The sequence below is a fragment of the Loxodonta africana genome, chromosome 10 (assembly GCF_030014295.1).
Source record: "Loxodonta africana isolate mLoxAfr1 chromosome 10, mLoxAfr1.hap2, whole genome shotgun sequence".
In the NCBI taxonomy this organism is placed as follows: domain Eukaryota; kingdom Metazoa; phylum Chordata; class Mammalia; order Proboscidea; family Elephantidae; genus Loxodonta; species Loxodonta africana.
In genome coordinates this window covers 36,488,073-36,504,645 of record NC_087351.1, presented here as the reverse complement: position 1 = coordinate 36,504,645, position 16,573 = coordinate 36,488,073, and the positions used below count along the sequence as shown (strand labels likewise).

The following is a 16,573-nucleotide window of genomic DNA, read 5'->3' as shown; positions in this document are numbered from 1 at the left end:
GTAAGACTGGAAATATTGCCTGAAACTAGTTAGGGGAATGGGTACTCCTAAAGGGACTTAACAGGTTTATACTTGGAGCCGTAGGCTAGAGAAGCCATTTGTGAATAGAAGGCTGTAAAATTTTCCCTCATCTTGGGTATTAATAGGATGATGACTTTTTAAACAAACACAAAAATAAATGTAATTGCTATGAAATTTTCAGAACCTTTTAGCTGAATATAACTGAAATAATGGGTAATAAACCAAAGCATTATTTGAAGTTAAAAAAAAAATGTTGAATTCCGATTGGGAGCAAAGGGAGAAGGTTTTACTAAGGACACGAACACAGTCCTTAGTCCTGGAGTGGACGGTTCTCATCAGTTCTAATGGCATAATGCCTCTGGTTCCTCTCTCTGATCCCTTTGGTTTCTGTCTCTGGTCTCTGCTTTCCTACAGTAGTGACCCCAGACATTGAAACTATGGTAGGCTCTGGTATGTATGAAAGAGCCTTTTTATTACTAACCATGATGGAAGTAGGTGCTTCGAGTCCTTCATTCCTCAAGAAATCTTTTTGCCATCTTTTGGGCAGAGTTACTTTAAAATGTAGGATCTGTGGATTTTTTGAACCATATGTATATATGTCATTGATGCACAGTCTTCAGCAAGCCAGTGCTTAAGACTGCAGTTATCACAACTAGTAGTGCTTTCAACTTTTCCTAGTTGGTTTAGTAACACTTTCTATTTAATATTACTAATTCCTACAGCTAGGGCTCAGGAGGAGCTTTTAGGAAAAACCCTTTTAAGACACTGAATAGCCTCTCCATCCTTGAGGCTCTAGAAGTAAGCAAAGATGGAAATAGTCAAGGTCACTGTCTCCTGGTGTCTAATGCCTCAACATGAGTCTGAAGTCTGAGAGGTGCCACTGTCCATCCTCAGAATGGAAGTGAGTAGGGGAAGAATTGACCAAGGCTGGGAGCAGGAACTTTCCTGGCCCTAAGATGCAGTGACTCAGGGTGTCAGGGTATGCCCAGAATGTCAGGTACATTGATAATCGCACTCAAACTAAATGATATTTTAAAGCCAACTATGAAAGGTTTTCTGTTTTTGTTTTGTTTTCTTTTGTATGAGGTGGAGCTTGGCTGCTAACCAAAAGATTGGCAGTTCAAATCCACCAGCCACTTCCTGGAAACCCTATGGGGCCGTTCTACTCTATCCTATAGGGTCGTTATCAGTCGGAATCAACTCAATGGCAATAGGTTTGGATTGGTTTATTAGCCCTCATCACTAAAACCTGAGATATTTTCATTGGACTATAAATTAGAGATGTGTACTATAATTTCCCATGGGAGCCAGTGACCTTGACTCCCTTTAAAATTCAGCCTTTCTCAGTAACCCTTCCTGAAACTTGTCAGCCCTTTGTGCTTCTTTTCCTGCAGTCTGTAACTGTGCACTTGCAGCCTCTGTTAAAGGTGCTTGGTGGTATTTAGTACAGTCGTGTTCAGTTTGAATGGGTGAGGACAAAAATGGTAAATGAAGTAGCCCTCACAATTATAAACTGCTTGAGGGCAAAGATTATAACTCCTATTCCTTTATTCCTTTAGAGTTCACCCTCATCCAACACCTACACGTTCATATTCCTTCCCATTCTCTCTCTCTCCGTCCTCGTTTTCATCTCTCACGTGTCTATGTCTCTCTCTCCCCCCAGAGATGCACAGTAGATGCCATATAGTAACAACACTAAGTGGGGAAACAAACCGACCTACAGCCCCACTAATCTGAGTGGTCTTTTTCTTGGCAGTGACAAACAAGAAGCCTACCCAAGCATCCATCACCAAGGTCAAACAGTTTGAAGGCTCCACGTCTTTTGTTCGGAGATCACAGTGGATGCTCGAGCAGCTTCGCCAGGTTAATGGGATTGATCCTAATCGGGTGAGTGACTTATTTAGTGCTGAGCAAAGGAATTCTCTCACAAGATGACTCTTTCTGATTGACCTTGGGTAGTGGTGGTGGTTTAAATCATTTTTAGCAAGGCTACTTCTCGATTTCAGTTACACGACCAAGACTTATGATTCCTTATAAATCTTTTCATCTTGTTTGATGGAGGAACCTAAGGGCATGTATATTGAAGAAATGCTGCCTCCAATAATGTGTTCATCAGCATTCACAGTGCAAAGGGCAATGTTCAGATTATCATATCCATGGTTATCAGTATTCAGTAAAGCTTCATTTATCTCCTAATGCACCAATGATAAAGTTTATTCCCAAAAATTAAGTGAATGGCACCTTAAAAAATCATGCCTTAGGATTCCATTGGATTTAACAGGAATTTTCTGGTAGAGCGTGTATTCAAAGTCCATCTCCTTTTGCTCACACACACATACACATACAAAACAATAATGAAGAATAGGACAAATACTGCAACTATATACTACAATAATACGGAGGACCTTTTTCTACCGAAGTTTAGGGGCAGGATTAATATAGTTCGGTAACAAGAGCCTCAAAGAATACTTTTTTCCAATTGGGAAGGCAAGACATGGTCTGAATTCTGATGCAAGTCTCTGTGTTTAGTTAGGCTATAGCAACCTCTGTGATACTAACTTCCTAGGGACATCTATAAGTACTGTAAGATCTGGGGTTTGCTTGATAAACAGAAAAATGTGTACTCTCCACGTACTGTGTGCTAAGAAAGATGAGTCTTATGATTAGGAGCAAAGTCTTTGAAAAATGTTTCATCCTTTATGAGTCTTTAAATGGAACTTAAACTGAGAACAACAATCTTTATAGATTGAGGTCAGTAGTTATTTCACTGTCTTTTCCAGGATTCTGCAGAGTTTGATTTGTTGTTTGAAAATGCTTTTGACCAGTGGGTAGCCAGCACAGCCTCAGAAAAAAGCACCTTCTTCCAGATCCTCCATCACACCTGCCAGCGGTACCTCACGGACAGGAAGCCAGAATTTATTAACTGCCAGTCCAAAATTATGGGAGGTAAGTGGGCAGTTGTGTGACTCTAGGCATCCTTAAATTAACTTTTATGTGAGAAAGCAGATGCTCACCAGAAGAATTACAAACCAAAATAAATAAGTAAATAAAATAATATACAAGTAAAAACATACAATAAAAATCAAGATACTCTGAGCTAGATCGCATGAGAACTATTCGAGAGAGTTGATGATATGCTTAATCTTGACACAGTGGTATGTTTTTACTCTTACCCGAAATCTGGTCTTAGAAGAATAAGCGTCTTAGCTAAGATTATTTGTATTATAAGAAAAAACCTGTTCCTTTATTTTAAAAACCTTTCAGTTTGGTTTCTTTATGTCTTTTTCTGTAATTTCATTGCAGAACACTGCTTTCTGGGATGCTTGTTGCTGTAATTTCTCAAGATGTTTTACAAATATTAGTATAAAATCTTGTACAAATATTGTCCCTTTCATTTGAATAAAAACTAGTCTCATTTGTTCCTTGAATTGCACACAGAGCTGAGTTGCGAAGAGGACTATAAGCCAGCATTGGCAACATAACGAGGACACTTTAGAGGGGCTTAGCACATCTCTTTTACGTGCTAAAAATATAAAAGCCTTGCCGATGACTCTGTGAGTTGGGGAAGAATGTTTGTATCATTCGTCTTGATCTGTTCTCTTGGTTTTGAAAGACTTTTTAAAAACTGCACCAACTTTAAGTCTTAGTCAAATGTCAAATGCAGATCATATTAAAAGGTTTTATATCTTCTCTTAGGCTGCACATATCTTTCATCTGAACTTGGGGCAGAATCCATAATTCATTCCTAGCAACTGAGGTACACACTGTCCTTTTTCTATGAGTTTGCTAGAAGCTGTATGGGGAAGACATTGTCCAATTCTTTATTATCCTCTAAATTGTTTGCCATTCTTCCCAGGCAGGAAGCTGCTTACATCATAAGAGCCTTGAAAGGTCTTTCTTAGGCATTGACGCAGAGTCTCTTATTACAGTGTCTCTATTTAGACCTAGAAAAATAGAAGAGGTGATGAGTGGTGCATATTTTCTTCAAAGTGGCCACATCCTCTGGTACAAACTTGAAAAATATTTGACACAAATGTTTAAAGGAAAGGGAATATCAAAGACTGACCCCTTACTATTTGGAAAATAAAATGAGATGTAGCTTTCTATCATGTCAATGCCACCAATGCTTTTCAAACGAATCCTTCTTTGCAAATCCAGACCTAAGAAACTTGGCAGAAAGTTGAAGCACACCAGGCTTAGGACTACAGGTGGCCATGTTTGCAGTGATTGGAAAGTGGGGCAGGAAATCCTAACCTTCCTGCATTCTTCACCAGGAGGGATTTGCTCTGTTAGCCTAGGGCCACATTTGTTTCTTGACCTTAAGTTTTTTTATGAAACATTTTCTTCATTGGTGTCAGGATGGTCAATACCTTGCATAGCTAGCACTTAAGCACAGAATTTCTTCTACAAATAAAGTGGTATTACAGAATTTGAGACTTCTGTTGCCCTTGAAGAGAGATTCCCCTTGGGCATCCCTCTTCTCCATATCTCATCCTGAGAGCAGAGTGGCCAGAAGCAGAACCAGTGCCATGGGAACTACTATATATCCTCAGAATGGAAATGTGGCATGGACTCTACTGACCTTGCAAGGGAAACACAGCTACCTCCTTACTCCTAAGGTTAGAGATGGCCTTGATAACTCTTTTTTTCTTCTTCCATTAAGGGACTGCACTAAGCAGTTCTTCTTCCCTGTTGCCCCTAAGGCTCTCATTTCTTCTTTCAGAACAGGTCTTTTCATTCACTCATATGGTTCGTGGTCCAATCATCCAATAAATAAGTACTAGGCGCCCTGGAGGCACAGTGATTAAGTGTTCAACTGATAACCAAAAGATCTGGTTTGAACCCATGAGCCACTGTACAGGAGAAAGATGTGGCAGTCTGCTTCTGTAAAGATTTACAGCCTTAAAAATCCTATGGGGCAGCTCTACTCTATTGTCTAGGGTCACTATGAGTCGGAATGACTTCACAGCAATAGGTTTTTGGTTTAAGTACCTACTGTGTGCTGGTACTACAGTAGGCCCTGGATATAGAAAGTAATTCTCTATTTGATTTCTTAATAGACCTTCACTGCCATTACCAAAATCTCAGGCTGATATCCCTAATAGTCTTTCTAATATGTTATTCAGTTATCTTCTTGAATATTGTCAGATCTTTGTGCACACTCTCACCTAGCTACTTCTGTCAGTCACTGACTCGGCCCTTCAGATACCTTCTGTTACCATATGAACCCCAAATTACTCAAAGTTGAGGTGGGAAATCATATATCAATATTAAATTGATAGTATGTGTGCTAAATAAAGTTAAAGACTGGTTTCCAGCAGTAAACAAACGAATAAGTCAATGAGACCAAGTACTGTAACTTCTCTGCCATTTCTGACCTTAGAAGTATCTCTCAGCTTCTTTGGGTCTCAGTATCCCCAAGTGTAATGTGTTGAGGTTAGACTAGGTAACATCTAAAATCACTTTGCATTTTGAAAACCTATAATTCCTAAGTTATAATTTTATTGTGTAGGTTAATCACTTCTTAATTTGGGTATAAAATAAAAAATTCAGTGCAATTAAATATCAATTGATCCTGGATTCCTAAGGAAGTCAAAAAAAAAAAAAGTTTGAATTTAAAAGCATTGTAATTTGTTACGAGAACATATGTCCTTAATGAGTGCAGTCAGTCTTATTTATCAGTTGCTTATCCTTGATAGCAGTTGTACCAACAGGACTCTAGCTAATTAATATGCTGATTAGTCTTCCTTTCTACTGATTATCACAACTCTGAGCCGTAATGGTTCTGGAGTCACTGTACTCTGACCCCTTACCTTTGACTTTTGGGGCACCTACCCTATCTTCAGCAGATGAAATCTGCTTTCAATTTCTCAATCACTTGTGGTCTGTCCTTATAGGACGGGCACAAATCCTAAACACAATTGTTTCTTAAACTGGGAAATATGTTGCATACAGTTTTTGTGATTTTGAAGAATTACTTTGGCACTGGTATGGTGACCTACACTAGGTTCTTTGTTTACATTATCTAACTTAAGTTTTCACAGCAGCCTTCGGAAGTATAATTTCTTATCTTGATTTTACAAAGGAGGAAACAGGATCAGAGAGACCATTAAATAGCTCGCCAAGGGTCATATAGCTAGTAAATGGTAGGGATGGGATTAAAAGCCAGGCTCACCTAGCCCTAAAAGCATCTTCAGGGGTCCTAAGTAGCATGCTCCAGGATATACCATTGATGTTGTCTTTGGTATCAATGGGGACCTGGTGGTGCACTGGTTAAGCATTTGACTATTAGCCAAAATGTTGGCAGTTCAAATCCACCAGCTGCTCCTTGGAAATCATATGGGGCAGTTCTACTCTGTCCTGTTGGATTGTTATGAGTTGGAATCGATTCGATGGCAAGGGGTTTTTTTTGGTTGGTATGAGTTATGCAGGAATTTTTGGAAAAACTTTATCAAGCACATTCTTGCATATTTTAAAATTAAAAAAGAAGGACAGAGAGAAAGGCAGATGTTATGGGTAGTTTTAACTTTTTTCCTAGTTTATTTCACAGGTATGTTTAAGATAGTAACTCTTAAGCTATTTTTTTGACCTAAGAACAATAGAGTTACCAGGGACCTTTAAAGTCATTCAGGTTTTTTAGTTTTTTATTTGTTTGTTTTTGTTCATCAGAACTTCAATATTAAATAAATGTCAGTGAGCCTGTTTTAGTGGATGGCAAAAATGATGGAGCCCTGGCCACCCATGGGGCTTCTCAGATACCCTATATCTGATTCAACCCTGTCATTGGGAAAACTGGAGCCCAGTGACTTTTTATGACTCTACCAAAGATCATAGGGTTAGAAGCAAATCCACCTGACTCCCTCTGAACCACACTTTATTTAGCACCAATTCAAAATAGGATTATCCTTTAAATATCTACAATCCCAGGCAGTTCTTCTGCTGGATTTGTAGATTGTTTATATTCCATGCGACTGTGTTTTTCTTTTCTCCTGGGGAAAGTCAGTTAAACAGAAATGAATTATTTGGCATATTTGAAATTCTCCAAACATGATATTTCCTAAACTCCAGAGGACAGACTGGAAAGCTTTGATCTTATGCTGGTTACAGGATCCAGGAAAGTCTGGAGGGCTGGTTGAAGCCCTCATAAACTGAAAAAGGGTAGTATGTCCTTGGGAAGAAAGAAGTGGGAAGCCTTGGTTCCTTCTCATGCCTCTATCAGCTTCTTTGCACCTGTCTTGTCTTCTCTAAATGGTTAGAGGATTGGTAAAAAGGACAAAGTTCCCAAGCCTTGGCTATTCCTAAACTCCACTCTTCCTCTCTTTTAGTTCATTAACGGTCAGTCACCTTTGAAAAATACAAAACCACACATTTACTTGCTGGGTCCTTAAGCTACCAAGCAACCTACAGAGATTGAAAGTAGAGGCTTGGAGCTGAGCTCTGGCTGCTAAAATGTGACATGGCATCATGAATGACAATACCACCAGTTGTTGTCAAGTCGGTTCCAGCTTATGGTGACCCTAAATATGTCAGAGTAGAACAGTGCTCCATATGGTTTTCAGAGGTAGAGTTTTGGAAGATCACCAGGCCTTTCTTTCAAGGTGCCACTGGGTAGACTTGAACTGCCAACCTTTTGGTTAGCAGCCAAGAACATTAACCATTTACACCACCAGGGGCTCCCGTAATGGACAAGGGGTCCTGAAAGTGAAGTTATGGATTCAGTTTGGTCAGATTTACTTCTTCCAAGATGGTCACTTTTTTTCTTCTCTGCTTATTGTAGGAAGAGATGATGGTATAGGTGTGATAACACATTTCTGCTTTAAAGGTGACTTGTAGTAGTTAATTACAAGCATAGAACTTTAGACTTCAGAAGAAAGACTTGTTTTCAGTGAATTCATTTTAAGGAAAAATGGTCTACCCCAAATAGTAGCATCAGTTTAGATAATGGGCATGTCATACATCAAGGTAAAAAGGGATTTTTAAATTTTTTTTTCATTTCTGTTAGTAAGATGTGAGCAAACTCACAAAACACTTCAGGTAGGTTCCACCATTGCTGTTTTATTTACACTGACCTTTTCTAGTGATTATTGTTGGTCTATTATTCATATGCCTGGTTCTGTAAACTATGGAGATTTTTAGTGGTATTGGCAATTTCTGCATTAAAACAGTGAAATGGATTCTTTGCAAGTCTTTTATTTCAGGGAGAGGAGTTAGGGAGGCTCAATAAATTGTGTAGATTATTATGTTTTGAACATTTTATTGTGCTTTAGGTGAAAGTTTCCACAGAAATTTAGTTTTCCATTCCATAATTCATAACACAAATTTTTTCATGACATTGGTTGCAATTCCTGCAATGTGTCATTTCCACCCTGGGTTTCCTATTTCCATTTGTCTGGTTTCCCAGCCCCTCCCTGCCTTCTCACCTTTGCTTTTGGGCGAATGTTGCCCTATTGGTCTCATATAGTTGAGTGTTCTAAGGAGCACTTTCCTCATAGATGTTATTGTTTATATTATAGGCCAGTCTGTTGTTTCGTTGAAAGGTAGTCTTCGGGAATGGCTTCAGTTTCAGGTTAAAGGATGTCTTAGGACAATAGTCTCAGAGGTTCCTCCATGCACCATCAGACCAGTAAGTCTGGTCTTTTATGAATTTGAATTTTGTTCTACATTTTTAACCAGTACCATCTATTGTGTTCCTGGTCAGAGTGGTCTGTGGTGGTAGCCAGGTCCCATCTAGTTCTTCTGATCTCAGGCTGGGGGGGCTGTGGTTCACGTGAACCATTAGTTCTTTGGACTAATTGCTTCCTTGAATTTTTGGTTTTCTTCACTTTCCTCTGCTCCAGATGGGAAGAGACAAATAGTCGTTATCTTAGATGGCCTCTCGCCAGCGTTTCAGACTCTGGATGCTACTCACCAACCTAGGATGTGGAACATTATATTTATGAACTATGCTGTGCCACTTTACCTAGATGTTCCCCGAGACTATGGTCTTTAACCTTCAACCCCAGTAGCTCAGTCCCTTGAGGTGTTTGGTTATATCTAAGAAGTTTCCATAACTGTGCCCCATGAGCTCTATTATGTATATGAACGTATATGCAGTGCAAAGGTACAAATACATATAAGAAATATTCACAAACATATGTATATATGCATGTGAGTGTACTCTAAATAGGAGTAGAATCTCCCACACCTATTTATCATATGTATCCACTCACAATTTATTGTTTGTTATTGCTGTTGTTGCAGGATTGTATAATATTTACTGTAGTTGCCCTTTATTCTTACGTATCTCTCAGTGTCTTCTTTTTTCTTGGTCACATTGTGCTGACTTCCCACATATTGTATATTGCCTTTAGCTTCACCAGAATTAACACATGTCTACTATCCGGTTGGTGATTCCCCTCTCTCCCCCTTCCATGCCTGGTAATCATCAAAGAATGTTTCTTTCTGTATATAAACTTATTTATGACTTTTTATAATAGTGGTCTTGTCTTTTTTTTTATTGTACTTTAGATGAAGGTTTACAGAACAAACTAGCTTCTCATTAAGCAGCTAGTACACATATTGTTTTATGACATTGGTTAACAACCCCACGACATGTCAACACTTGGGTTCTCCATTACCTTCTTGGCCTTGGGTTCTCCATTACCAGCTTTCCTATCCCCTCCTGCCTTCTAGTCCTTGCCCCTGGTCTGGTGTGTCCCTTTGGTCTGGTTTTATGGGCCTGTCTAATCTTTGACTGAAGGGTGAACCTCAGGAGTGACTTCATTACTGAGCTAAAAGGGTATCTGGAGACCATACTCTTGGGGCTTCTCCAGTCTCTGTCAGGCCAGTAAGTTTGGCCTTTTTTTGTGAGTTAGAATTTTGTTGTACATTTTTCTCTAGCTCTGTCTGGGACCCTCTATTGTGTTCCCTGTCAGAGCAGACAGTGATGGTAGCAGGGCACCATCTAGTTGTACTGTACTCAGTCTAGTGGAGGCCATGATAGTTGTGGTCCATTAGTCCTTTGTATTAATCTTTCCCTTGTATGTTTAGTTTTCTTCATTCTCTCTTGCTCCTGAAGGGGTGAGACCAGTGCAGTATCTTAGATGGCCACTCACAGGCTTTTAAGACCCCAGACGCTACTCACCAAAGTAGAATGTAGAACATTTTCTCTATGCCAGTTGAGCTAAATGTTCCGTGAGACCATGGTCCCCACAGCCCTCAGCCCAGCAATTCAGTCTCTCAGGGAGTTTAGATGTGTTCATGGAGCTTCCATGACCTTGCCTTGGACAAGTTGTGCCTACTTCCCTGGTGTTGTGTACTGTCTTACCCTTCACCAAAGTTACCACTTATCTGTTGTCTATTTAGTGTTTTTCTAGCCCCACTCCTCCCCTCCCTCATAACCATCAAAGATTGTTTCTTTTTGTGTGTAAACATCTTCATGAATTTTTATAGTAGTGGTCTCATACAATATTTGTCCTTTTGTGATTGACTTATTTCATTCAGCCTAATGTTCTTCAGGTTCATCCATGTTGTGAGATACTTCGCAGATTCATCATTGTTCTTTATTGTTTTATAGAACCCCATTGTGTGTATGCACCATAGTTTGTTTACCCATTCACCTATCGATGGGCATCTAGGTTGTTTCCATCTTTTTGCTAATGTGAACAATGCTGCAATGAACATGGGTGTGCATATGTCTGTTTGTATGAAGACTTATTTCTCCAGGATATATTCCTAGGAGTGAGATTGCTGGATCATATGGTATTTCTATTTCTACCTTTCTAAGGAAGTGCCATATTGTTTTCCAAAATGGTTGTGCCCTTTTGCATTCCCACCAGCAATGCATTAGAGTTCCAGTCTCCCGCAGCCTCTCCAACATTTGTTATTTTCTGTTTTTCGATTTGTGCCAGTAATACTGGGGTGAGATGGTATCTCACTGTGGTTTTGATTTGCATCTCTCTAATGGCTTTTTTTTTTTTTTTAATGGCTAGTGATTGCGAGCATTTCCTCATGTGTTTGTTTGCTGCTTGAATGTCCTTGGTGAAGTGTCTGTTCATTTCCTTTGCTCATTTTTTAATTGAATTATTTTTCTGTTGTAGAGGTGTTGGATTTTCCTGGAGATTTTAGAGATTAGACCTTTGAATGATTTGTAATAGCCAAAAATTTTCTTAGTCTGTAGGTTCTCTTTTTTACTCTTTTGATGAAGTCTTTTGATGAGCATAAGTGTTTAATTTTTAGAAGATCCCAGTTATCTAGCTTATCTTCTGGAGTCTGTGTGTTGTTAGTTATGGTATGTATTCTGTTAAAGCTGTGTATTAGGGCCTTTACCATTGACCCTGTATTTTCATCTATGATCTTTATAGTTTTGAGCTTTATATTTAGGCTTTGTTCCATTTTGCTCCATTTAGTTTTTGTGTATGGTGTGAAGTATGGGTCTTGTTTCATATTTTTGCAGATGGACATCCAGTTTTGTCAGCACCATTTGTTAAAAAGACTGTCTTTTCCCCATTTGATGGACTGTGGGACCTTGGGGAATATAGATTTACATCTGGGTTCTCAATTCTGTTCCGTTGTCAATGTATCTGTCTTTGTGCCAGTATCAAGCCATTTTGACTACCGTAGCTGTATAGTAGGTACTGAGGTCAGGTAATGCGAGCCCTCCTACTTTACTCTTCTTCAATAGTGCTTTACCTATCTGGGGCTTCTTCCTTTTCCATGTAAAGTTAATGATTAGTTTTTCCACCTATTTAAAGAATGTTGTTCCTATTTGGATTGGGATTGCATTGTATTTTTAAATCACTTTGGGTAGAATTGTCATTTCCTTTTAATAGCAGTCTTAAAACATTTCAAGAACTATCCTGAAGTACAACGCTGTCAGTGATAGGATAATATCCACACACCTACAAGGAAGAATAGTTAATACAACTGTTATTCAAATTTACACACCAACCATTAAGGCCAAAGTGAAGAAATTGAAGGTTTTTACCAACTTCTGTAGTCTCAAATTGATCAAACATGCAATCAGGATGCATTGATAATTACTGGAGATTGGAATGTGAAAGCTGAAAACAAAGAGGAAGAATGGGTAGTTGGAAAATATGGCCTTGGTAATAGAAATGATGCTGGAGATAGTATGATAGAATTTTGCAGGACCAGTGACTTCTTCATTGCAAATACCTTTTTTCACCGACATAAACGGTGACTGTTCACATGGACTTTTCACCAGATGGAATACACAGGAATCAAATCGACTACATCTGTGGGAAGAGGTGATGGAAAAGCTCATTATCAGAACAAGGCCAGGGGCCAACTGTGGAACAGACCATCAATTGCTAATATGCAAGTTAATGTTGAAATTGAAGAAAATTAGAACAAGGCAATGAGAGCCAAAGTATGACCTTGAGTATGTCCCGCCTGAATTTAGAGATCATCTCAGGAATAGATTTGACGTGCTGAACACTAATGACCAAAGACCAGATGAGTTGTGGAATGACACCAAGGACAATATACATGAAGAAAGCAAGAGGTCATTAAAAAGACAGAAAGAAAGAAAAGACCAAATTGAATGTCAGAAGAGACTCTGAAAGTTGCTCTAGAACGTGGAGTAGCTAAAGTGAAAGGAAGAAATGATGAAGTAAAAGAGCTAAACAGAAGATTTCAAAGGGCAGCTCCAGAAGGCAAAGTAGTATAATGACCTGTGCAAAGATCTGGAGATGGAAAACCAATAGGGAAGAACATGCTCTGCATTTCTAAGCTGAAAGAACTGAAGAAAAAATTCAAACCTTGAGTTGCAATACTGAAGGATTATGTGGGGAAACTATTAAACAACTCAGGAAGCATCAAAAGAAGATAGAAGGAATATGCAGAGTCACTATACCAAAAAGAATTGGTCAACATTCAGCCATTTCAGGAGGTACCATATGAGCAGGAACCAATGGTACTGAAGGAGGAAGTCCAAGCTGCACTGAAGGCATTGGCAAAAAACAAGGCTCCAGGAGTTGATGGAATACCCATTGAGGTATTTCAACAAACAGATGCAGTGCTGAAAGTACCCACTCGTCTATGCCAAGAAATTTGGAAGACAGCTACCTGGCTAACCGACTGGAAGAGATCTGTGTTTATGCCTATTCCCAAGAAAGGTTATCCCACTCCATGTGGAAATAATTGAATAATATCAATATCACATGCAAGCAAAACTTTGCCGAAAATCATTCAAAAGAGGCTGCAGCAGTATATCAACAGGGAACTGCCAGAAGTTCAAGCTGGATTCAGAAGAGGACGTGGAACCTGGGATATTATTGCTGATGTCAGATGGATCCTGGCTGAAAGCAGAGAATACCAAAAAGATGTTTACCTGTGTCTTATTGACTACGCAAAGGCATTCAACTGTATGGATCATAACAAATTATGGATAATATTGCAAAGAATGGGAATTCCAAAACACTTAATTGTACTCGCAAGGAAACTGTACATAGATCAAGAAGCAGTTGTATGAACAGAACAAGGGGATACTATGTGGTTTAAAGTCAGGAGTGGTGTGGGTCAGGGTTGTATCCTTTCACTATACTTATTCAATCCATATGTTGAGCAAATAATCCGAGAAGCTGGACTATATGAAGAAGAAGGGGGCATCAGGATTGGAGGAAGACTCATTAACAACCTATGTTATGCAGATGACACAACCTTGCTTGCTGAAAGTGAAAAGGACTTGAAGCACTTACTAATGTAAATCTAAGGCCACAGCCTTCAGTAGAATTACACTTCAACATAAAAAAAAAAAAAAAAAAACAGAAATCCTCTATGGGAAAAGATTGAAATTGTCAAGTATTTCATTTTATTTACTTGGATCCATAATCAACACCCATGGAAGCAGCAGTCAAGAAATCAAAAAATGCATTGCATCGGGCAAATCTGCTGCAATAGACCTCCTTAAAGGGTTGAAAAGCAAAGGTGTCACCTTGAAGACTAAGGTGCTCCTGACCCAATCCATGGTATTTTCAATTGCCTCCTATGCATATGAAACCTGGGTGATGAATAAAGAAGACTGAAGAAGAATTGACACCTTTGAATTCTGATGTTGGCGAAGAATATTGTATATACCATGGACTGCCAAAAGAACTCTCTATTTCTCTTTTTAATACTGTTAGACTTTGTTTTATGTAGCTTGGAGCTCTGTCATTGGATATATAAGAAATTATTAGCTTTAATGCTCTTTGGGTAGATTAACCCTTGAATCATTATATAATGCCCTTCCTTGTCTCTTACGATGGATTTTGACTTAAAGTCTATTTTATCAGAAATTAATATTGTCACTACTAGTCTTTTTTGGTTACCCTTTGCTTGATATATTTTTTCCCATCCTTTATTTTTAAGCTATTTATGTCTTTGTGTCTAAGGTGTGTCTCTTGTAGGTAACATATTGATGGGTCCTGTTTTTTAATCCGTTCTGCCATTCTCTGTATATTGGCTGGTGCATTTAAATCATTTACTTTCAGTGTGATTATTGATAGGTATGGATGTACAGCTGTCATTTTGTTAACGCTTTTTTTGTGTGTGATGTTGACAGTTTTCTTATTTGTCTTAATTTTCTGTGCTGAGTTATTTTTGTGTATGGATTTTCTTTTCATTCCATTCATTGTTGATTTTACGTTTCTGTGTATTTATGATTTTATTTTTATGAGTTGGTTTATTAATTTTCCTTGTGTTTTTTCTGAAAAGTAACTTTATTTTCCTAAGTTTAAAATAGTCTATTATTTTTTGATATCACCTTGAGTTCCTCTCCATATGGGAGTTCTAAAACTACACCATTTACTGCATTTTTTACTCAAATACAACACACCTTCTGCATTTGTTTCCCAACAGCTCCCTACCCCTACAAGGTATTTTTGTAAGTGCCACTATGCCTTTTTTTAAAAAAATGTTGCTGTAAAAAAATTGGCATAGCACGCTTATGAAAATAGCTTAAGGGGTGAGGGAGCAGTTGGCAAACAAATGTAGAAGGTGCATGTTATTTGCTTAAAAATACAGTATTCTCTGTTTTTGTCTTGAAGTTGTCACTTTTATATATAATAACATCTCTGCTTCCATGTTTTCAGTGTTGTAGCTTTATTTTACTTCTGAGATTTCTTTGTGTGGATGGGTATCTGGGTGATGTTTTCGTGTGTCTTAATCTCAGGTTGTTACTTGATATTGTTGATTCTCTGTCTAAACGACACCTTTTAATATATTTTGTAAGATTGGTCTGGTTTTCACAAATTCCTTAATTTCTGTTTATCTGGGAATGTCCTAGTTTTGCCATCATATTTGAGACACAGTTTTGCTGGATATGTGATTGTTTGTTGACAGTTTTTTTCTCTCAGGGTTTTATATATGTCATTCCATTGCCTTTTTGCCTACATGGTTTCTGCCGAGTAATCAGAGCTTAGTCTTATTGGTGCCCATTTGTAGGTGCTAGTATGTATTTCCTGAGCTGCTTTCATAATTCTTTGTTTTTGGTTTTGGAAAGTTTGATTATGATATATCTTTGTGAGTTTCTTTTGAGTTCCATCCTATATGGGGTTCATTGATCTTCTTGGATGGTAACCTTCTCATCTTTCATGATATTAGGGAAGTTTTCTACCAGCAAATCTTCAAAATTCTCTCTATACTTTTTTTTGTCTCCTCCTCTTCTGAAATTCCAATCGCACATAAATCATTCCTTTTGATAGTGTCCCACATGACCTTTTGGATTTCTTCATTTTTCATCATTATTTTTTCTGATTTTTCCTCAAACTAGTATCAAGGGATTTGCCCTCTATTTTGCTTATTCTTTCTTTTGATTCAGTTCTACTTTTATGCCTATCCATTGAGTAATCTATTTATGATATTTTATTGTTAATCTTCTGGATTTTTATTTGCTGTTTTTGTATGATTTCTAATTGTCTATTTTGTCTTTGTGTTGTTTTCCTGAATTCCCTTAGAGTGTGATCTGTGTTTTTCTTGGCTTTGTCTGTGTTTTCCGTGATCTCTTGGAGGATCCTATATTTAAGTCTTTTGAATTCCTTGTCAGGTAGTTCCATCACCATTTCTTCCTCAGGAAGGTTTTCTGCCCCTTTATTTTGGCTGTTTGCTTGAGCCATCTTGTCCTGTTTCTTTTTATGACTTGATATTGTCTGCCGTCTCTGAGGCATTAAGATGTTATTTTATTTACTGATTGATTGTATTTTTGTTTTCTTTGTCCTGGTTTTTGTTTTGTTTTAATATATCAGGGTGGGCATGCTCCATTGTCACTAGTCTGGCAACGTGGGAGGCCTCACCACCTGTCTCTGAGTGGGCAGGGCAGCGCTGGCAGTGTGTGCACAGTTCTCTGTTCACTAGTCATATGGGGCAGCTGAGGGCGGGCTGGGTGGGTATTGGCTGCTACCTGTCATCAGTCCAGCGGTGCGGGAGTGGGCGATGGCACTCATTGAGTTGGCAGGGCAGCAGGAGTAGTGGATACGGTGGGCGACGGGGAGCACGAGAGCATGTTCTCCACTTATCGGGTCAGTGAGTAGGGTTGAGTAGTGGGAATTCAGGATTGCACTCTGTGCCATTT

At 38.6% G+C, this 16,573-nt stretch overlaps 1 protein-coding gene across 1 annotated transcript in view; it reads left to right on the top strand.

Annotated features, from left to right (window-relative positions):
- Positions 1-16,573, top strand: part of STXBP6 (syntaxin binding protein 6) — a 305,332-nt gene that overhangs the window by 234,039 nt on the left and 54,720 nt on the right. Inside the window, exons 3-4 of the mRNA XM_003408782.4 lie at positions 1,778-1,908; positions 2,802-2,967. Coding sequence (XP_003408830.1) covers positions 1,778-1,908; positions 2,802-2,967 — 297 coding nt within the window. The remainder of the gene's footprint in view (positions 1-1,777; positions 1,909-2,801; positions 2,968-16,573) is intronic.